General features: G+C 49.1%; 2 protein-coding genes across 7 annotated transcripts; one reads left to right on the plus strand and one right to left on the minus strand.

Moving 5' to 3' along the window:
• Nucleotides 1-329: 329 nt before the first annotated feature.
• Nucleotides 330-1,100, plus strand: LOC309962431 (uncharacterized protein C21orf140 homolog; the record flags this gene model as incomplete). Its single annotated transcript, XM_082840285.1, has 1 exon — nt 330-1,100. The coding sequence occupies one exon, from the start codon at nt 330-332 to the stop codon at nt 1,098-1,100; it is 771 nt and encodes a 256-aa protein (XP_082696411.1).
• A 9,765-nt stretch (nt 1,101-10,865) lies between these two features.
• Nucleotides 10,866-21,400, minus strand: SMIM11 (small integral membrane protein 11). Of its 6 annotated transcripts, XM_082839642.1 has the most exons (6): nt 21,345-21,400; nt 18,704-18,806; nt 18,444-18,526; nt 17,712-17,814; nt 13,334-13,511; nt 10,866-11,024 (listed from the first exon to the last, which is right to left on the minus strand). In XM_082839642.1, exons 4-5 carry the CDS (start codon nt 17,721-17,723, stop codon nt 13,347-13,349), a joined length of 177 nt encoding a protein of 58 aa, XP_082695768.1. In that variant the 5' UTR covers nt 17,724-17,814; nt 18,444-18,526; nt 18,704-18,806; nt 21,345-21,400; the 3' UTR covers nt 10,866-11,024; nt 13,334-13,346. The 6 variants fall into 6 exon arrangements, with proteins under 6 accessions (XP_082695768.1, XP_082695771.1, XP_082695770.1 ...); XM_082839645.1 differs by lacking the exon at nt 18,444-18,526; XM_082839644.1 differs by lacking the exon at nt 18,704-18,806 and having other exon boundaries at nt 21,345-21,392.
• Nucleotides 21,401-22,483: the final 1,083 nt, after the last annotated feature.

A 22,483-nucleotide genomic window follows, 5' to 3' on the forward strand; every position in this document is an offset into this window, starting at 1 on the left:
AGCCTCCAGAACTGTGAAAAAATAAATTTCTGCTCTTTTGTTACGGCAGCCTTAGCAAACTAATACAATTGCCAATCTCTCTCCAGACCTACTACAGATGCAATGTCAAAGTAACATCTTGGATGGCTTGCCATTCCCATTCCCACGTCATACAAGCCAGAAAGGAATTAATTGTTCTGAGTGTGTGTTTCATGATGCTTTGAAATCTCAAGTGTATCTATGGGACCAGCTCAGCTGTAAGAAAGCCCTTTATGAGGTCATCATCCCACTCTTGCCAGATCACTGCAGATGGAGACACTCAAGCTTTGAAAAACACTTGAAGAGCTACCATGCCTCACTTTGCAAAACCTCTTTTAAGAAACATTATTATCAGAAATCTATTCAACAGCATGAAGAGGAAGCAATGTCTCCAGTATTTGAAAACCCTGAGAACACTGCAATATGATGGGTTTACAACTGTATATTTGGGGGAAACTTATATCCCTGAGAGTCTTGTAACAGGGGAAGATTTTAGTGATGGCTATTTCACGCCAACTCCAACTTGGTGTATTGTGCATGCTGGTGGTAGTCAAGGATGGATGCCTTGGAAATATCGGATGTTCCTAAGGGATGAGTTATGCATCAAACAAGAAGACAGCCTCTTCTCTGAGTTCTGTGATGTGGCAAAGAAGACCTACGGGAAGTGCACCATTGTGGTCAAAGACAGAAGGCAGCAGGATGAGATGAAGCCAAAGGAAGACATAGAATCCGAGGCCCAGGTCCATGTCCCATCAGTCCTTAACTTAACGAACATCACATGTTGTCCACAGGTGGCCAAGTCCTATGGCCATGAACTACTCTCTCTGCCTTCCGCTTACAGTTATCTGAACCCTCTAGACTCAGCCTGGTCTTCTCTGAAATGGTTTATCATCAATTACAGAAAGGAGTTTTGTTTGCAGTCCACTGATGGTGTCTATTCTTACAAGTATATACTCTTCAGTGATTTAATTAGCAAAGGGATTGAAAGGATGAACCCAAGCAAATGGAGAACACTAACTAACAAAGTACAAAGATGGGAAAACTACTATCTTGGTAAATTTTCTGAAGTGCGATTCCTCTAACAGCAGGGCCGTGCTGTGGGCATGATCTTTACCAATTCTGTTGGGTTTGATTCTGGACCACTGCAGCCAAAGATACTCCAACAATGACCTCACAGGGATGCTGTGAGGACTGCTTCCTAAGGGCATTGGCAAAGTGCTTATGGTTTGCTGAAGGTTTCATTAAATCTTGTTGGTAAATTAGTGATCTTGACTTTCATCTGGTTAAGGCCACTCTGAAGGCTATTATGTCAGTGAGAGGATGAGAGTTAACGAGCCCAAAGGAGCTGGGAAGTGAGAGAGATGAACAGAGCTAAAGGTTGTGTGAGGACAAAAAGAGAACCAAGAGTGTGCTCACAAAAAATTGAAATTAACTAGTGTGCCTACCGGTTTCAGTCCACCAAAATAATCCACAGGGAGCCGGCTTGCCATCAACAGATGTGGTCCAGATGGTGGCTGAACAGGCTCTTTCCCTTGCATTGCTTGAAAGCAAGGAGGCAGAGGGTGAGCAAGAGACATCCAAGGAAGTTAAACCCCAACCAGATCCTCCAGGCAAGTTGGTGGTCCCCATAAGGAACCTGGAAAGCTATGACAGTGATTGGTTCAAGTGGGACTTGGTGAGTGAACAGGTGACGTAAACAGGAGGGTCTACAGAACCCACTTATCCAATCCGTCTCCCATTCCAACTCCAAGAATCCCAATGGGAGGTCACTAGCCTGTCATGCAGTTGCACCTCGGGGCCCTGCTTGCTGAGCCACCTGTGGCTAACAGCACCCTAAAGTCTGGGGCTGCTGCTAATGGTGGCTGTAAGGATTTGTGGTGGTATTTTTCACTTTTATAAAAAAAAAAATCCCTGCCTCCTATTAAACATATCACAAAATTCACTCTTGTTTATGTATGTTCAGGCAGTAATTTTATAGCAGAAGTAATTATTCTGGGGTATGTCAAAAACAATGTCTGAAAATTGCTACCAACTCCCAACAGACCTGCCTATATATCAGATGGTGAGGCCAGGTTCCCGCTAGCCAAGCACAGAAAAATCAGATTCTTTGCTTGTCTTCTGCCCTAATTCCTTCCTGAAACTCCCTGGATTATTTAGAAACACTTTGTCAGAAAACAGATGTTCAGTGCTTTTCAGCAACTAAGCGGTGGACTTCTGCAGCATCCTGTTTTTATGCATTTTATCTGCAGATGAATCACACTTACCACCTCCAACCACTGGGAACCAGACACTCTCAGCTGCACCTCCCACTTTACAGCCGACCGTGCAGTATGAGTTTCTTGCGGCTGCTGTGACAACTACCACACACGTGGTGCACTAAACCAACAAAAACTTATCCTCTCCCAGTCCTGGAGGCCTGAAGTCTGAAATCAGTTCCGCGGAGCCAAAATCAAGGTGTCAGCAGGGCCACGCTCCCTCCACAGGCGCTAAGGGAGAATCCATTCCTGGCCTCTTGTGGCTTCTGGGTGGCTGCCCGCCTTCCTTGGCTTGTGGCCACATCACTCCAATTTCTGCTTCTGTGGCCACATTACTTTCTCCTCTTCTGTGTCCAATCTCCCTCTGCCTCCCTCTTATAAGGACACGTGTGACTGCATTTAGGTCCCATCCAGATAATCCAGAATCGTCTCACCATCTCAAAATCCTTAATTTAATCACACATGCAAAGATTCTTTTTCCATATAGGGTAACATTCACAGGTTACAGAGATTCAGACCTGGATACATTTAGGGACCATTATTCAGCTGAGCACAGGTTCTAAAGAAGGTTTTCTTCTGCCAGCTGAAATACTGCATTTCCCACTGAAATACTTCACTTCCCAGCGCATTTCCCGGGGGTAACACAGTTACCCCTGGTGAAACGGCTCTCCCTGTGTGGTACTTTTATTTTTAAACCTTTTATTTATTTTATTAAAATATTTTTTTTATTTTTTGGCCATGCTTCGCGGCATGAGGGACCTTAGTTCCCCAACCAGGGATCGAACCTGCACCCCCTGCCATGAAAGCGGGGAGTCTTAACCACTGGACCGCCAGGGAAGTCCACTGCATGGTACTTTTGTGTGGTTTTTTTCGCTACCTGTTTCATGTATGTTTCAGAATTTATGTTCCTTAAGGGTAAGTAACAGGACTCAGACCTCCTTGGTGACTTCAGGGTCGGTGGCCTGCGTTTGGGATGTGAGTGCGTTTTGCCCCTATGTCGCATTTATCTCACACCTGTCCAGAGTTCTGTAGTGACAACCACTAACAGCTATACACGCTTAACTCACTTAATCCTCACAACAGTCTGCGATGTAGGAACTACCATTGTCTCCATTTCTCAGAAGGGTAAACTGAGGCACAGAGAGATATGTAACTTGCTCCAGTGCGGAAGAGCTGAGGTTCAAATCCAGAGTTCCCAGGTAGAACTGTTATTCACACAGCCTCTCTACTAACGAGCAGCTCAGTTCACCCTCAAAACAACCTCTCAGGTAGGTCCTATCACTTTCCCATTTTACAGATGAGGAGACTGCGACACTCAGGCCAGTCAGAGCCTAAGCCCGTGTGCCCAGCCGCCATGCTTGGCTTGGTTACTGAAACACGGTGTAAGGCTTGCCTCTGACATCAGACAATCAGCTGGCAAAGTGGCTGCCTCCAACTGGACACAACAAAACATACTTCAGCACAATATTGAGCTAGAGGCAGGTACTTTTTAAAGACACACTATTTTGCAGTGAGAAAAAAAAATGGGAGGTTTTTGGGTTACCAGATGAACAAGATAGACCAACAGGAGCTATTTTTCTGGGAAAACCGAGACGATCTAATAAAATGAGTTTAGGATTGTATTCCTTCGAGGCCTTGTTCAATCATTAGAAAGCAAGTAGGGAAAAAGAGAACATCGGTATAACCAGAGATCAAAGGGCCACGGGTAATGTGCAATTGAGTTACATAATATTGTACTCATAATTAAGAAATTCTGCTTTATGCCAAGCATGGAAACTTCCAGGAGAACACAGTGGAAAGTACACGGGCTTCTAGGAATCGGATGGATCTCGTTAGAATCGCAAGTTTCCAGCCTGTTAACTATGAGACTTTGGACAAGTTACTTCCCTGAGGCTCAACGAACTCATTCGTAAACTAGAGTTGAGGGCTTAAACACTTAGCACACACCAAGCCACTACATCATGACCAGCCCCAACTCAGTGCTCAATAAACTGGAGCTCCTGTTACTGCAGTGCAGGCTGGGCTTCCAGCAAGCGCATGCACAGTTAGAGCTGCTTCTCATTTCCTTTTCACTCTTTGTGGCAAATTCTTGCTTTTTATCACTGGGTTGTAATCAGAGTAGACACATCTTAAGATGTGTCTTTTGATCAAAGGAAATTCTTTTCTCTGGCATTTCTTTTAAGACCGTCTGCGATAGGTTAGGGAATTAAGGATAAGAGGTCTCTTCTGGTGGTGTGGACAGCGAGGATGGAGAGTACAGCCTGGAACCTTTTGGGAGCAGCACTTGTATGAAATAAACAGTAGGTGAGGGCTTCCCTCGTGGCGCAGTGGTTGAGAGTCCACCTGCCGATGCAGGGGACGCGGGTTCGTGCCCCGGTCCGGGAGGATCCCACGTGCTGCGGAGCGGCTGGGCCCGTGAGCCGTGGCCGCTGAGCCTGCGCATCCGGAGCCTGTGCTCCGCAGCGGGAGAGGCCACAACGGTGAGAGGCCCGCGTACCGCAAAAAAGAAAAAAAAAAAAAAAAACCAGTGGGTGATAAGGCCCAGCAGCCCTGCAGGTGTGGACACATCTTCTGGAAGACCCTTTGTGATGTTGGTGGCGCTGACTCCTTCGGAGAGGTTGGCTGAGGGCACATCTCATCCACTTTGGTCCTCATCAGGACCAACAACCACACGCCCACTCCCTTCCTGTGGGCCAGACTCCCCCTGAGGAGGTGGCGCGTTGGAAAATGTGCTGCCCTGGAAAAAGCCCAGAGGGAAATAGGTTAATGGAGCTGAATGCCCACTGGCTCAGGCCTTGACCACTCAAGGAAGGTCCAGGCTCAACTGAGTTGATCAAGCTGCACCTGGCCAATCAGGGGACCGAGTTGCCCCGCAGGTGGTACACACTCCTTCCATTTGTGATTGTTTTACATGTACAGAACATTTTTATATACTCGACCTCATTCAGTTTAGACAACCACCCTGTACATAGGCAGGGCAGTGATCGTTAAGCTTGTTTTACAAATGAAGACAAAGTGGTAACTGACTCACCTGGAGGGATGCCCACCTGTAGTGGCAGGAGGGTCAGGACTAGAATCCACGTCTTCCTATCAGGAAGTCCTCACAGCCCTCTCTAGCTGGTTCTATGGGTCAGTTAGGATTAGGTCAGGCTATCAGTAGTGGAGACCTAACCACAGAGATTTAAACAAAATAGAAGGTACCCTCCCATCCCCCACCAAAACAAAAAATGCTAAGGTGGCAGTTCAGGGCTAATATGATGGATCCACGATCATAAAGAACTCAGGGTCTTATCTTTTTCCTCTACTGTCCTAGACTTGGTTCCATCCTCAATGTCACCTCATAGTCCAAAATGGCTGCTGAAAAAGCCACTGCATTAGCATTCCAGGTAGCAGAGAAGGAGAAAAGGAGGAAGAAGGGCTCATCTCTTTTCTTTTAAGGGGCTTTCCAGGAAGTCTCACACTTAAACCTTCCACTTAAATCTCATTGGCCAGACTTAGTTGCAAGGGAAGCTGGGAAGAGTAGTCTTTATTCTGGGTGGTGATGTGGCCAGCTGAAAATCCCTGCTCCCCTTCCTTTGGGTGTTAACACTCAACCACTCACCAACTATTCGAGCACCTTCTATGTGCCTGTAACGTGTGGCCCAGACAGGGGCCCAAAGAAAGTAAGCTCAGGCCCTGGAGGCAGTCAGGTTGGTGGTGTGGAGTACCTCTCGGTCAGTGAGATTTTGGAGGTGTGGGGAGTGAGGGCTCAGAGTCCAGGGCCTGGCTGGGGAGTCAGGGGCAGAGCGGCAGGAAGAGGTGAAACTGGAGCCGAGGCCAGAGGAAGAGCAGGGACTTCATCACAGTGGGTAGAAGAAGAGGTCAAGTGTGCCCAGCTTACCCACTTCCCAGGGCACGGGGTATGTGAGTGTGCGCACGCACGTGTGCGTGCAAGTGTGCGCGTGGTGGGCAGGGAGCAGTGTGAGTGGAATGAAAGGAAGAATGCAAGTGTGGAAGGGACAGGATGGAAAAAGAAAACAACGTGTTGTATGAGGAGTTTGGGCTATTCTAGAAGGAAAGGAAAGACCCTGAAGGGTGTGGTGCAGGACGATGGGTTAGGGTGGGGAAGCATAAGTTTTCCCACCAAGGAGTCCAGCTCCTGGTTCAAAACCCATGTGAGGTTTTCCAGGTCTGACCGCAGGCAGTTACAAAGGTGTCACCCAGCAGGGCTCATGGGGGCAAAAGCCACCCTCCCCACAGCAGACTTGGTGACAGCCAGGGCCCTGCCGTCTCTGAAGGGAGCTGTAGTCCACGGCTCAGGCCCCTGACCTGGAGGGAGAGGGGAGAGGGGACTGCAGGCCCCGGGTCCTTGGGCTCTGCCCACTGCACCCAGCATCCCTCCCACGCTCAGAGTAGAAGGACTTGCCTCAAGCTAAAGGGGAAACCGAGGCCTTTACCCAGCACAACTTCCCTGGGTATCCCCTCGCCCTGCATGTACCGGGGCCTTCAGTGCCCAGCCCCCAGATGCCATCCACCTCCAGCCCAGCCAGGTTCCCTTCCCTTTTCCTGTCGCATCTCCTTCAGCCTGTGATCATGCTCAAGCTTACTCCTTCTAGAAAAACCTTTCCCTCAACCCTGCCTTCCCCTAAGGCTACCAATGTCTCTGTCCCCACCTTTGAGGTGCACAGCAGGCAGCAAAGTTGGGAGAACTTCTTTTACAATTTTTAAATAATCAGCTCGCCGTGAAGTCCCTCCAAATTTAATTCAATGGGGCCAATTGTGAATCTTTGAGAAGTACAATCAGTACATTAGAGAGTGGCCAAAACATCTGGAAACTCAAGGGAGATACTGAGCCAATTATTTGAAAACTAACCAGTTATTTGTAATTAACATATTGCTCAGACAAAAATTTGTTTCCTGACTTTGCAGACCACACACACACACACACACACACACACTTGAAATTAGGATGCAAACGGCACCGTTTCTATTTCCTCATACCCTCCCCACTTCCCACAGCCTGGCCTCTGTCCTCATCGTGTCGTCTTGAAGACTTGATGACCCACGACTTGGAAGAACAAGAACGCCTGCCCACCTGCCCTGTCCTTGCACAGGAGTGAAAAGTACAGGTCCAGAGCTGAACTGCGAGGTCCACATCCTGTCTCTGCCTCTTGCCAGCTGGGGAACCTTAGACAGAGAGGTTAACCTCTCTGTGCCTCGGCTTCCTTATTGTGAGACGGGGACGGTGACACATGTTCGGGGTAATAGATGTAAAGCAGGAGGAATAGTTAAGGGCTAAACAAGGATTCGCAGCTACGTTCTCTCCCCTGCTCCCCAGCCTACTGGCTCCAGATGTTCCTTCCCAGCCCGGCTTCTGGCTCATCTCCCTCTGCCCATCGTTGAAGCCTCCAAAGGAGATTCAAGGACCACCTCAGCGGCATCCCCTTGGGGTTTTCAAATTTGTTCACAGATTCCTGGTCTCTCCTGCATGGCTTCTGATGCCGTGGGTCTGGGGCCCAGCCCAGGAATCTGCACTTTAAACAGCCTCTCGTGTGTGCTCACGTTTAAGAACCCAGCCTCAATCCTCTTTTCCCTCCAGACTCTCCATCACCCCTGGCTTCCCTCCAACAAGGACGAGACCTGTGGCATCTCAGCACAGCCGGGGATCTCAAGTCGGCAGTACCGTGCATGCGCAGGCCCGGCCCCTGCAGGAGGCTGGGAAGGTCGCATCCAGGCAGGTGTGCTTCCCTGAGATGAGAATGTGGTGACAGACGGGCAGGAGATGACCTTTTTTCAAACGCCCCAGATTTTTTGTTCGAAATATTCAGTTCCTGAAATATATTATGTACGTCTCTGCCTCATTAAGCAAAGTATATAGACAGTTTCACCTTTCCTTAATGTCATGATGGGTGTCGTTCCTGGTGTGGGCTTGGCGATCGTACAGACGAGTTCTCAGGCCTGGTCTGCTGCTCAAAGACCGTCTCTCTTGCTCTGAGGTATTTCTGCCGCCAACAGCCTTTCTTCATATCTGATTCAGTATGTTGTAAGCTCAAAAACCAAAAACGTGTTAGGAGCCCATCTAACAAGATGACATATGATCTGTGTGAGGGATCCTGGGGCTCTCTTGTGCATGGAGGACGTAGATTCCAGTTTACGTTCTTTGAAACATCTTTCAGCTGCCCAGGGATGGTGGTCTTATGGAATCGTTCTCAGTTATGGTCCCGAGAGAGGCTGGGTAGGTGCAGTCAGACGGGGTCCTGGGTGTGGGCTTTACCAATCACTCCATCCACCCACGTGTTCATGCATCCAACCACTTATTTAAAGTCAAGCTACAAATCTACTGACTTCATGTACACAGGGTTGGAAAAGTATCAATAACTCCAAATACAGTAAGTCCCCTACATACAAACCTTCAAGTTTCAAACTTTCAAAGATGCAAACGTGCATCTGGTTCCAGCAAGGAACCTGAGCCATCAGCGTCAGGCGTGAGTGAAATTGCAGCTTGCCCTCCGTCTCCTGTTGCTGACGACCCTTCAGCTCTACCACCTCCCACCTCCTCTCCCTCCTCCAGTCGTAACTCTTCTTGCCTGTTCACTCGATGCCAGCCCCTATATGCCAGCTGTTGTACTGTACTGCTGTACTCTTCAAGGTACTGTACTGTAAGATTAAAAATGTTTTCGTGTTTGTTTTTTATGTATTATTTGCACGAAAAGTATTATAAACCTATTATAGTACAGTACTATAGAGCCGATTGTGTTAGTTGGGTACCTAGGCTAACTTTGTTGGACGTACACACAAAATTGAACTTCCGAACGCACTCTCAGAACAGAACTCGATCGTATGTAGGGGACTTACTATAGTGATTATCTCCCCCTAGTGGAAGAAGAGAGTATCAGAAAGGTTAACTTAAACCCCAAAACACCGTTTACAGAAAACCTGTGGGTGTGGTCAATGGTTTATTCCTATCCTTAGATGATCTGCTACCGAATTTTCCAAGAAGACGGCCAGATGTTCCACCAATTCCAAAACTGAGTTCTAAATCCCAAAGCCTAGAAACACACCTGTGTTTAAAATAAACCTGAACCTCTACTAGATGGGCATAGGGTGTCCGTGAAAAGCCAAGGCCACTCTTCATCCCCTGCCCTGGGATTTACGAGGCATATAGGTGTAAGTACATATGAGGAAAGGGTGCCCAGAGGTAGTGGGTGTGATACCAGGCATGCTGGGAGCCCATGATGCCCTCATCCTGCAGAGAGGTGAGGAAGCAGAGGCCGAGGCCCTAGCGCAGGAGCCTAGAGCAGGGTGGGGGGGTTACCCGCCAGGCGGCAGAGTCCGCCCTGACAAAGGCAGGAGGCTAGGCCATGGCCCAGGGTCAGTTCTGGACCTACCTGAGCAGGTCAGGGAAGCGAGGGTGCCAGGCTGCATCTCACCTCTGCTCTGGTCATCTGCTCCTGCCGCATGGGACCCAGGCCACCGCGAGGCTCCCAGGCAAAGGCCAGAGCAGCATCCTGCAGGGAGGCTGAGGTGCGAGCATGAGGGCAAGTCCCCTTCTATTCTGGGATTTGTAGCTTGTAGAGTCAGTGTCTCCTATATTTAAAACTTTGATTATGTGTAAATTCTGTTTTCTAAATTGTGATTAGGAGCAGCCAGCAATCACAGTAAAACTTAAGAAAAATATAATTCCCTTTATTCCTCATGCTTAAAATTCCAAGTTCTGCCAACCTGGGCCAGGATGGCGTGGGGCAGGGGGGAGGTAGGGGGAGTATCTACTAACATGCCCTCGCGCAGATTTTCCACGTGGCTGCCTGCAACAAGACCAAACATTCCACCATATTTGTGGCTTTGGTTACTGTTGCCTCATTCCCCATCCTCTGTGGTATCTGGAGAGAAGTGAAAAAACAGGAACCTTTTAATAGAGACCTCAGTCGGTTCGGGGCTGAGTCAAAAGACTTATGGACCCCACTCCTCTCAAATATTACAGTCTGCTGAGCATGTCCCGCCCTTCATCTCATATCAGCAAATCGGAACAAGCAGACTGGTGGGGAGAGGACAAAGCACACCTGGGATCCTCTTTCCTCCTCACAAACAGGCAATTCCTCCGGGACAGGAGGGTCTCATCCCGCACCCCTCCCTGCAAGGACCTCACGGGTCAGCAGAGGCACGATGCTCCTGGAGCAGCGAACAGCCCCTCCCCCCAACAATGAAAACACAAGAAAGAGCCAAAGTGCTCGGAGGAGAGAAAGAGGAGGAAAGGAGCGTAGGCACTAGGGCAGCAGGTTAGAGGGCTGGAGGGGTGGGTGAGGGACAGCAGGCTGATGCGACAGCTATGGCCCCGTCGTCTGTGGAGGTGCACCTGTGATCTGGTACCCACGGCTAGGAGATGCTAGAAATGCAAAATTCCCTCCTCTCACTACACAGAGGTGTGTGTGTGTGTGTGTGTGTGTGTGTGTGTGAGAGAGAGAGAGAGAGAGAGAGAGATAGAGAGAGAGAGCGAGAGGGAGAGGGAGAGGGAGAGGGAGAGGGAGAGGGAGGGAGGGAGAAGGAGAGAGAGACATACACCTACTTTGGCTTATTCCAAAGACCAGAGACACCCTTTTTACAAAGGTATTTTATTTTAGTAAACAAAATCCTGGTTCTTTTAAAAGCACAGAAACATTCACATCGTTTTAAGTTAGACTATAGGCTGGGAGTTTATCTTCTGACATACCATTCAATAATTAAATCTTTCATCTCAGCCGGAGTCCACTCAAGCTGACATTTAAATTACAAAATCTAGAAAGGAAGACCAAAGGGAGAAGTATGAAATGTCTCACAGAGTAAGAGGGACTGTTTTACTCGCTCAGCATCAACCTTTATGTTCAGCCATTTACACTTAAGCAGAAACCACTGAAGCGTATCTATTAAGGAATGAAGTTTTAGCATCACAATTTCCTTTCATCTAAAAAAAAAATCCCTTTTGTTTAAAACAAGGCTCCAGGCCAAGCTTTGATAAGCTGCCAGCCTAGGACGGGGAAACGGGCTGCCCTGGTCAGTTCTAGGTTCAGCTGGACAAGCCATCCCTCCCTACTTCACTGATAGGCCTCTACTGACATCTGCGGGAAGGAAGAAGCGTTTAGGGCCTCGCACCTCGTCTTTTCTTTCTCTTTGCGGTTAACACACAAAATGATGACTCTGTGGATTAGAAATCCAATCAGCGTTTCAAGGGAAACTGCCTTCCCTCACCTTCTTCAATTCTGAAGCGCTCCCTCTTCCCCCTCTAGTGCCGACTCATGAATTTCAGTCAATAAAACATCTTTTTTTTTTTTTTTTTTTTTTTTTTTGCGGTACGCGGGCCTCTCACTGCTGTGGCCTCTCCCGTTGCGGAGCACAGGCTCCGGACGCGCAGGCTCAGCGGCCATGGCTCAGGGGCCCAGCCGCTCCGCAGCATGTGGGATCTTCCCGGACCGGGGCACGAACCTGCGTCCCCTGCATCGGCAGGTGGACTCTCAACCACTGCGCCACCAGGGGAGCCCCCAAAACATATTTTTTTTTTTAAAAAAGGGCAAGATTTCATAACAATAACTTCTTTGGCCTGGCAGGGCATCCAGCTCACTAAGGACCAGTGAGAGGACGGTCTCCTCCCCTGGGGTGAGAAACAGGAGCTGAGCGCTTCCCGCAACTCCCTCCCTGAACTCGGCATTCAGGACCAGGACACGGTGCGACCGGGAGGGACACACTGGGGTTGAACGTTCGACCTGGGTTCAGTTCTGGTTCTGCTCTTCACCATGTACAGCGGGGGCCACTTTTCAATCTGAATGGACCACACAGGGCCGTCAGGAATGGTCAGTAACATCGCTGTAGGTGAAACGCTCAGCAAAATGCTAGCCCAGAACAATCACTCAATACGTTATGACAATTATTACTCATAAGTATGCTTTTTAGCGTCAACAAGTCTACAAGTATTGTAAGGGAATTCACGTCTACAGAAGTCTGTCTCAGAGTGGACAGAGGTTTTAGAGGTCACCAACCCAGTGGTTCCTACAGTGACCTGTTGCTGAGAAGACATCACAAGAATCACCTAAAAAGTTTTCAAAAGAACAGATGCCAGACCCAACCAGAGGCAGAACGGAATCTCTCTGAGGCTGGACCTTGGGAATCTGCATTTTAACAAGCACCCCAGGCAAATCCTGATCATTAGCCAGGTTTGGAAACCACTGATCTAGAACTCCCTGCTACCATATTTGAATCCTCTAATTTTTAGAGAAAAGCATAGAACTCAACCTGAGAAGTGATGAAACTGGGTGAGCACAACAGGATTTAGGAAACTGCTAATTGTCCTAAGTTCGATCTGTAAGTGGGTGTTTAATAACTTCCTGGTGCCTTAACTCAACAAACACATACTGGGCACCCCCTGCGCTCTGGGACAGGCACTGGGCTACAACAATGAGGAAGACTTTGTGCCCAGTGAGGCGGTCATCGGGAAGGCCCTCTGGCCAGGGGACCGACCAGCAAAGGCCAATGGGCACGAACGTCTATCGTGGTCAAGGAATGGCCTGCAGGAGCGTAGAGAGGGGCAGCAAAGGGGGCAAACGTGACCGGGGTGAGGATACACCAGGAAGGGATTTATATGCCATACCTAGGAGTCATTACCCTGAGGTTAGCAGGGCTTCTTAATCTTAGGTACACACAGGGGTCTTAAATGACCTGTGACCCCACTTCCTCCCCACCCCTGTCTGCAATTTTATGTACAATTTAGGTGTTTCTAGTATGTGAGCTTCTGCAGGGAGAAGGTCCACAACTGTCATGAAATTCTCAAGAGTCCTGTGACCCAAATCCTGTTAAGCACCATTGCTCCCAACGAGGGGGAACCTGCGCAGGCTGAGAGCAGAGGTGTGCCCTGCGGCTCACCAGCAGACGGGGCTCGAGGGTCAGGACCTGCAGCCCGCACCTTATACACAGCTGTTCTACCTCCTGTGACAGGTGGGGCTCCGCGCTCGCCCACAGCCTTCAGACCGAGGGATCCGGAATTCTCTGAACTATCACATGCAAGGACAGGCCCGCCCTGACCCACTGTGCAGTCTGCATTTGCAAAGTCCCAGTACCTTTGATTTCCCTTTAGTTATCCTTCTTCTCTGACTGCTTCTTCTTTTCAGCTTCCAGTTTTTGCCGTTTTGCTTCCAATTTTTTCCTTTGGTATACTTTGGCTCCAGCAAACGCCAGGCAGAGAATTAATGTTTTCGCTGCCAAGATATACAGCAGCAGGGGCACGTGTTCAAGAACCTTAAAGAGGAAAGAAACTATCCTAGATGATCTATAATTGATAAGGAAGGTTTCTCTCATGTTCCTTCATTCAACACACATTTCCTGTGCACCTATCATGCACCAGGCACTACATTAGATGCTAGAGCTTCACTGATGCAGGACAGACGAGGTCCCTGTCCCCGTGTCACTGACAGTCTAGTTTTAGGTGCCCTTCATCAATCCCTTGTTGCTGGCTTCACAGAGAGGACCACCAGTGGCCTGCAGACGTCATAACTCTGCTCCCTCACAACCTGACCTTGCACTCTGCCGATCACCTGGCCCCCTGCGTCTGAGGCAGCAGCTCGGTCCAGTGCGAGAAGCCGGAGCCAGGGGATGGGTCCCAGCCCAGCTCTGCCACTGACTGACCCACTGACAGACCGTGCGACCTGGGTCCGTCACTTGACTTTCCTGAGCTTCTGCCTCTTCACCTGCAAAGGGAGGCTGGACCAAACCTTCCTTCTGAATTCTCCAGCCTTATAGGATGCTGTGATTTTCTCTTGGTTCCAGCTACTCATTAGCACTGGTATTTGAAGATAAAATAAATATAAAAATAAAATACAATAAAACTTAAAACATTAAAACTTAGCTACTTGTTTATGGTTCCTATAATTTCCTGTCGGAGGGAAGTTTTAACCCATTGGCTAGAATGAAGTCTGGGGAATAACTAGGGATTGGAATTACTCACTTTTTGCACCAGCAGGCTTTATTATGAAATTCTGTGTATCACAAGTATCTCAAGGCAAATACTACAGTAGTTTTGTAAACATGATTAGTATGACCTGAGTGATAACTATGGGCTTTCTGTGTGATTAAAAATTCCTTCCCAAATAAAGTGAAAAGGTATGCCTTCGTCGAGAGATCATTATTCTAGAGGACGAGGTAGGATTTAGTCCAATGAAACCATTAGGTTAAATGCCAAACGTCACTTCCTATATACCGCACCAGTATAATGAGACTCTGCGACGGACAGTGCATTAGTCCCTCCCTCCAATGGTTTAACTGAAGCTCATCTGAAACTAGTTAGTGAAACCTTTAGCTGAGAACAGTATGCTCGCAGACGTGGAGGGCTAGAAAGGATTTTAAAGACGACTTGGTCTACACCTTGTTCTACACACGAGGAGAGTAAAGCTCAGGGCAGTTGAGAGGCCCGTCCACGTTACACGGCTAATTCACGAGGAGGCCAGAGTTGGAACAGAACGTTCCAACCCCTACGCCAGTTGTCCTTCCACTGATTCTTGATTTTAATGTGGTGGAATTAATGAAATCAACAAGTTATGTCCCAAGAACACCCTGAGTAACTAGATAATGGTTTTCAACCACAAAATCATTTTAAGGTAAAGAACACGCACTTTACAAGCATATGCACTTCAACAAGCATATGCACTTCAGAACGCTCGCTCTGGCCACAGTGTAAAAGACTAAAAATGTTACAACAGTGAGAGCTCTTATCCTGACGAACAGAAGCAGCTTAGAATACCGATGTGGTGTCCAGGTCCTTCCTGCCTCAGACCTATGGCTAATCTCCCCGACCTCCCCCCAGCAACCCTCTAACTCATCTACTTTCTTGAAGGTTCACATTTTAGGACGAGGATTGGCTCCATGTTTATAAGCCAGCTGAGAAAGGAAAGGTTGCTAGATTGTACCTCCCTGGAGGCAAAGACCACCAGTTTGGAGAGATAAACTTCTTTTTACGTCCACTAGGACTTCCCGGGCTAACCGAACCCTGGCTTGCTCTGGCAAAAGCTACCCTCTTCCAATTCTCTCAATCTCTATGGGAGAGCCTCTGGAGTCCTGTTATAACCAAGCCCCCATCACAGCCCATGGTTCCCGTGACCTAAACCCAAAACTTAGCTGTGGCAGTTACAGGAATGTACATCATTGCAACCAGAAGTTAGAAACCCACTGAAATGGAAACACAACAACAAATGGACCCAGGTAAGTGGTTTCAGTATTTACTTTCTTTTTAAAGGCTGTGGAGAGAAGGTGACAAGAGGCAGAAGTTTCGGGACTGAGAAGGGGCAGGGCAGTGGCAGTGGAGGTCAAGGATATCACAAGGGCTAAAGCGAAAGGTTTCAGGGCCCCTGCTCCTGCAACACTCTTGGACAGTTTTGCTAAACCTTCAGTCGTGTTAAATCTCCTCCTCTGATTTCCTTCTAACAAACCCCTCACGTTAACTCCCCAAACCTGCAAATCTTCAAGGAAGTAAATGAGTAAAATATAGCTGGGTGGATTAGATCTGTAACAATTTTCTAAACAAAATCCCAATACCTGTGTCATGAGAATGACTGACTTTTTAAACACACTCTGTTGCTAAGGTACTAATACACAAGTAGGGCTGACTGTCGCTGATGGCCACAGGCCGACCGAGCTAGAAAGGGAAGCACAGGATTCACCGGGGCCTCCATAATCCTTCAACCTCCTGGGGGGTCACGGCAATCAGGGCAGGAGAGGCCATTCCTTTCTGACACTACATGGAAGGGCGCCCCCCTTTAAACACGAAGCTGCTCCCGGTAGCCCTGGAGCTGTGTGTCTGCCCGAAGCTGGGAAGGTACGGGCAGATTTTGTTCCTGACACAGGAAAGGACTCCTTTTGTGACAAGCAGGATTGGCCTGGGTGATCAAGTGGGTCGATGTCACTCCACAATTAAAAAGAAAACTTTCTCTGCGTAGCGCCTCACCGGCACACATCAGAATCCCCTGGGAACTCACTAACCCCAGGCCTATGCAATCAGAAACTCTGGGCATGGGGCCACATCCGTATTTTAACCAGTCCTCATGGTGGTCGTGCTACACGCTGCGGCCTCGCAGCACCGAGCACACGGTCTGACCCTCGCTGGCTGACGTGGCCTCTGGTACCAGCTACCGCCTGTCGTCAGGCTCTGCAGAGGCTAAAAAGCCTTCCCTACATCCCACCCCACACTGGCCTCTGCTTCCCCTACCCCACACCCTCTTACTGCCTTGTCTTTCCTTCCCAGCCTTTCTACTGGCAGCGCTGGAACCCCAACACAGGCGAAACAAACGCTCCCGCATCTCCAAGCCCTGCCCAGAATGCTCACTCCGACTGCTGAATCTCAACCAGGCTCAGTCCCCAGAGCCCTCCCGCAGGGCCCCCCAAGCCCCATGGAGCTGGGGAAGGAGGGGGGTCTGTACTCTCCCGCCTCCCTGATCCTGCTTCCAGACCTTTCCACTTCTTGCGATGAAAGCCAGCGGCTGTTCTGAACAAGGAAATGCTTATGATAATTGAAAAAATACATACAATGAGTTTGAAAATACACACATTACACATATATGTGGAAAAAGCACGGGAAGAAAATACACCAAAATTGTTCATAGGAGCCATCTCTGGATAGTGAGACAATACATGATTTTGATTTGATTTGATCCTTTTCGAAGCATCTATTTTCGTGACTGCTCTCTTAGCCAACCTCCAACCTACCCCATTCCATCTCCTTCCGGGAGGTAACGTGATACTCCCCTTCCCTCTCCAAGACGTGCTGACTGTGCCCACAGCCCTCTGAATGCTTGCGGCTAACAGGAAACTCTCTGGTTGCCCTTGAGCTTCTGCTCCCACCAACTGCATCTAAGGTTTTACAGGGGTCAGTTGTGTTTATTCTGCAGCCAGTTTACTTAAGTAGCACTTGATGTTATAATAGATAATTTATTTAAACACGAGACTCATGAACTATGACTGTGTAAAGGAAAGGCTGTTTCCATGAAAACTAAGTTGCATGCTTTGAAAGACTCAATTTGAACTGGAAAAAAATGCCACTGTTGGCAACACAAATGTAAAAGATTAGAGAAGCAGAGCATAAAAATCAGGAAAGATCGTGTATGCAGATTGCTTCATCAGATCTTAGTCATCCACTTTAAAGAAACCAAAGTGTGAAATTATAGGTGAAACTTCAAAGGCATGTTTTTTGCAAGAAAAGTGAGGCAGACCTGAGGGCAGTTGATGTTTTCTCAAAGAAAAGCCTAGCCTTCCTCCAGAAGTCTGGCACATAAATGTACGTTTATCTGTCTTCATTTAAAATATTATGTACTATTATGATTCCTGCTTTAACCTACTTTCCTTCCTTCTTTTCTTGCTTCCTAATCAACCCATCCCTACAGAACTACTATTCTGAATTTTTACGAGCAGAAGGAAAAACCCCAAGCCACCAATGTTTAATGGCATTCTTACCCTCCAGTTCATGCTGGGCCAACTGGGAGCCCCCTCCTGGCCAGTGCGGGCCACTCCACTCAGGCAAGTTGGAGAGGGGGCCGGAGCGGCAGGTCTCACTGTCCTGGTGGGGCAGAGAAGAAGCAGGTCAGCGTGGGCTTTCTAGAGCAGACCACCTTAGGCAGACTTCTCTTGCACGGAGAGAAGGCCCATGAACAAAGACGGCAAGCTCTGCAGAGAGGAGGGTAAGCGTCCCCAGCAAGGGGACCAGAGCCTGCTGGGAAGCAGAAGGCCTGGGTGAGGGTCGAGCTCTTGCTGAGCGGGAGGATGCCCTTGGTAGCTCTTCACTGGGGAAGGGAGCACAGCCAAGCGGAGGTGGCGACGCTGCTCCTGAGGGGACGCAGGCTCCCATTCCATTCATCTGTAGACGGAGGAGCCCAGGTCCAGGAGCTGTTCCTCCTCCCACGCCCTGCCTTGAACGAGAGCTGGTCTGTGGATGAGTGTCATTTTATTTCTCAGGTCCTCTGAGTGTTAATTCAGGTAATCTTGGCTTTTTAAAATATCTGGAGGGAAGGGAATCAGTGATGGGGAATACAATATCCTAAGAAAGCCATTCAAATCGAGAATTCCCTCTAAGACGTGAGGGAGACCTAGGGGAAGGTGAGGCAGGAGGTGACAAGGCAGGGACACGGCTGGAGCACAGGATTTGCTCTGAGGCCTCCTGCGTCACTATTTTTAGAATACGACACATACCCCAAGAGTCAGAAGACTTGAGCTCTGGATGAAGAGCCTACACACTCTGGTAAGTGACTTCCCTCTGGGGGCCTCCGTCCCATCTGCAAGTGAAGATGGGGGTGTCAACTAGATGGGCTCTGGGGCCCCTACTTTTCTTGCAGTTTGGCGACTTTCAGCATAATATCACAGCTTCGCTTTACTGGGCCCGGCTGTGCTGAAGTGCACTACATGCGTTAACTCAGCTAGTCTTCACACCAGCCCCATGAGGTGCAGTTTACCGTCTACACCTTGGAGATGAGGAAACAAAGTTTCTGTGACACGTCCAGAGTCACGGTGGGGACTGAGATTCGAACACATCCAGTGCGGCTCCGGAGTCTTATCCTAATGCAGACAGAGAGCTTTGCGGTAAAAAATCATGCGGATGCTTCTCTTTAAATGTACTTACAATTAGAATCAAGAAAGCAGAAAATTTCACAGGCCTTTAGAATGGGGCTGATGAGATAAACTTCAGGGAAGATGGTTTTTAAAACTTTCACTTACAAAAACATCTAAATAGAAAAAGTTCAGACCTCATTTACTCAAGGTCATAGTATGTTGAAAACAAGCTAGCAGTTGGCACAAGATAGCCAAGTTTTCCCTGTGACTTTTTCAAAGTCAGATAAGCTAACAACAGGAATTTACACCATAAATCTGTTTACATGCGATGACCATGACTGAAGGTGTGCATTACCTTCACTTATAAATGGCCTGTTTGTCTTTAAGTAGCAGCAGATTCTGCCCTGCACTGGAGAAATATTTCCTACCAGGTTATAACCTGTTGCTGGAATTTTCACTTTGAATAATGTCTAATAATCTCAGGAATCAGCCATGTTGTAAATTAAAATGTTTAAGGTTGTGCAAATTTTATCTTTACAACGCCTGCTTTTATTGAGTTGTCTGCAGATATAAGTAGACACGTTTGGCTGTTCCCCACACATTTTCTGAGCCCAAATTACATACTCAGTGAATTGAAGTAGGTAAGATATTAATTCCCAAGGTCAAGGACCACGAGTAGGTCCAAAAAGGTTATGGGGGAAATAAAAAGAACGCCCAGGGGTCTGGCCCTCTGGTAAACATGTACTATGTTTACTCGCGGTGTGACCTTGGATGAGTCACTGGGCCTCTAAGCCTCAGCTCCCTTGTCTGTAAATTCTCCTTCAAAGACTGGATCATGAACACTAAGCACCATGTTCCGCACATGAAAAGCACTGAACAAATTATCAACCATAACTGTTCTGATAAATACCTCTTTCCACTAATGGACATGTCAAGCTGCAGGACACAAGCAAGTGGCATCCAGGGCAACGTGTGACAGCAGGGTATAAAGCACCACCACTAGGCAAGCAGGAGAAATGGACTCTATTCTTGGTGGCACCAGTGCCAAGGCATGTGACCTGGGGCAAGCCATTAGCCTCTCTAAACCAAAGTGTTATCATTTTAAAAACCAGAACCCGAAGAACAACGCTGCAACACTGAAATGCCTAAGTCACCACTCTCTTTGATATCACAGAATCTGACTAAAAATATACTGGCAGCTGCCTCAACATCATATCTAGAGTGATAAAATTCAATCTCTTTAGGAAAGAAACATATTTAAAGTCCATCTGCAAAGCAGTGGAAGGGGTGCATTGAGGGTGGGAGATGAGAGGGCAAATCAATCAAACTCATCCCCACCCACTGCCTCCAAATGATAACTTTTCTCCATCTCCCTTAAATTACAGGCTCCAACTCAGCCATTTTTGTAGCACCCTGCAGGACTTCAGCAAATGAGAACAACTGAGAAAGCTATAAATATCATCAGGCTATTTGCTCTGCTGCCATATGTACACCTGGTGCAATATTAGAACCAGGAGGCAGCTGGCATCTGAGGGCTGAACTGCAAAAGCCAACAAGACCGGGACAATTTTGAGAGGCATAAAATCTGTGAAGTCCAGGAAGTTTTAAGCTTCCCCTGGAACTATCCACCATCTTAGCTTAAAACCCAAAAATAACAATGGCTTAGGAAGAAATAGTTCTCTTTCCTTCACTGCAAAAATATCCTGATTTCTCCTTTGCCAGATTTCTCCTAAAAAACAGAAGAGCCAGTGGCTTATTTTGATTAGGCCAATTACAGCAATATGGACAATGTGTAGTCCACAGTTTTCTTCTTGGCACACCTAACACACCCAAGGGTCGGTCTGTCTCTGGGTGTCTCATTCCAGCCACTCATTAGGCTGTGTCCTTAGTTTGAATTGTCCGAAGCTGTTCTCATTCCCCGTCTCTACCGTTTTCACCCCAATCCTTCACCCAGTCATCTGAAGTAGAGGTAGGTGCGGGGAGGAGAGGGTTCCAGTTGAACCTTGGGTATCACTTGGTCGACCTCTGAGCCCCACGCCCGGGTCAGCCGGGGTTCCCAGGGCGACGGGCTGAGCCTCGGCTCCTCCGTAGCCGGAGGGCCGGGCCAGGGTCCGCTACAGCCGCGATACCTGGGAGCAACGCCTGCCCCGCTCAGAACCGAGGATGAGGACCAAGGGCGACCACTGCTTCCCCGCCCCCCCTCCATTCTACAGAACATTCCAGGGCATTCGCTCGCCCCCAAATCTCTCTGGCGGGAACCACCTCTGGGTCCCCCCCTCGGCCTGCGTGCCAGCCTCAACACGCCGCCCCCGGCGCCGGATCCGCCGATCTCGCGGCGCCTGGACAACCTAGCCAGGCAGGACGCTCTGCGGGGGGAAGGGGGGGAACGTGACCGCTGTCAACCCCGCGGTCCCCGGGGGCCCGCTGGAGAGCGTCCTGCAGAGAAAGTGCAAAAGCGGGGCGGGCCGCCGAACTCCACAGCGTCCCCAAAGAGCTGCCGGGTCTCGGGTCAGGATTCGGCAGACACGGACGCCAACCACTTACAACTCCAGGCCACGGAAGATCCAGCTCGCCGCCGGCACACGAACCACGACTCCCACAATGCCGCGGGAAAACTACATGTCCCAAAATGCACCGCCCCGCGCGCCGGCGCAGTGGGCTCCGGCCACCTCGGAGTGTGCGCCGCTGCTCGCGCCGGCGCAGTGGGCCCGGGCCGCCTGGGTGGGTGCACCGCCCGTCGCGCATGCGTTTTGGGCCGGACGGCCTTCGTGGCGCCGTGACGTGGGTCACCTGGCGGAATCGGCCTGGCCCCGGGCAGGTTCTCGTTCTGAACTTACCTGAGCTGGAGGACGGCGGTCGGAGGGCGGGCGTCGCGGGGCCTCCTGCCGCTCAGCCGTCTCACATCCCTGGACGCTCCTCGCTGTGTGCGACTGAGGGCACGTGGCTCCCCAGAAGTTTCCAAATTTAGCGTTCATGTTCTCTGTCCAAAATGCGTGTGTTTTCCCTTGGGAGCAGTAGGGTGCCCGGTACTAGGTTCCCAGATTCCTTCATTCAACAAGCGTTTAGAAGACCGGAGCGGAGTTTGAGTCCACTCAGTCCCTGCGGCACGGGAGGGCGCAGACTGGCCATCCTCCCCGCCCCCGTTCAAGGATAACGAGAGGGAGGTTCACAGACTTCTTACTACGTGCTTGGCTCGCCATTTTTTGGTTGAGGAAACTGAGGCAAGGGAAGATGATGTGGCCGGCGCAAGACAACGTGTGAATTGGAGTGGCAAAGTCTAGATTTGAACACAGGCAGGCTAACTCCGAATCCCATTGGGACATCTTGGTGGTGGTGAAGAACGAAATGTTAGGGAGTGCAGAGGAAAGGACAAACTGGAGGATTGGGGAGAGGGGGGTTAGTTCTGTCAACAAGTGAAGTTTTCCTGGAGAAAGTAACTAAAGTAGCTTTGTTCTAAGCACTTTGCGGCAATTTTCTAATTGAAGTCTCCTAACAGGCCTATAAAGGACATAATATGACTGTAACCACTTCACAGATGAGGAAATGGAGACACAAACTGATTAAATTGGCCAGGGATCGGGCTTCCCTGGTGGCGCAGTGGTTGAGAGTCCGCCTGCCGATGCAGGGGATACGGGTTCGTGCCCCGGTCTGGGAAGATCCCACATGCCGCGGAGCGGCTGGGC

Source organism: Leucopleurus acutus, assembly GCF_964270905.1.
Source record: "Leucopleurus acutus genome assembly, chromosome: 5".
In the NCBI taxonomy this organism is placed as follows: domain Eukaryota; kingdom Metazoa; phylum Chordata; class Mammalia; order Artiodactyla; family Delphinidae; genus Leucopleurus; species Leucopleurus acutus.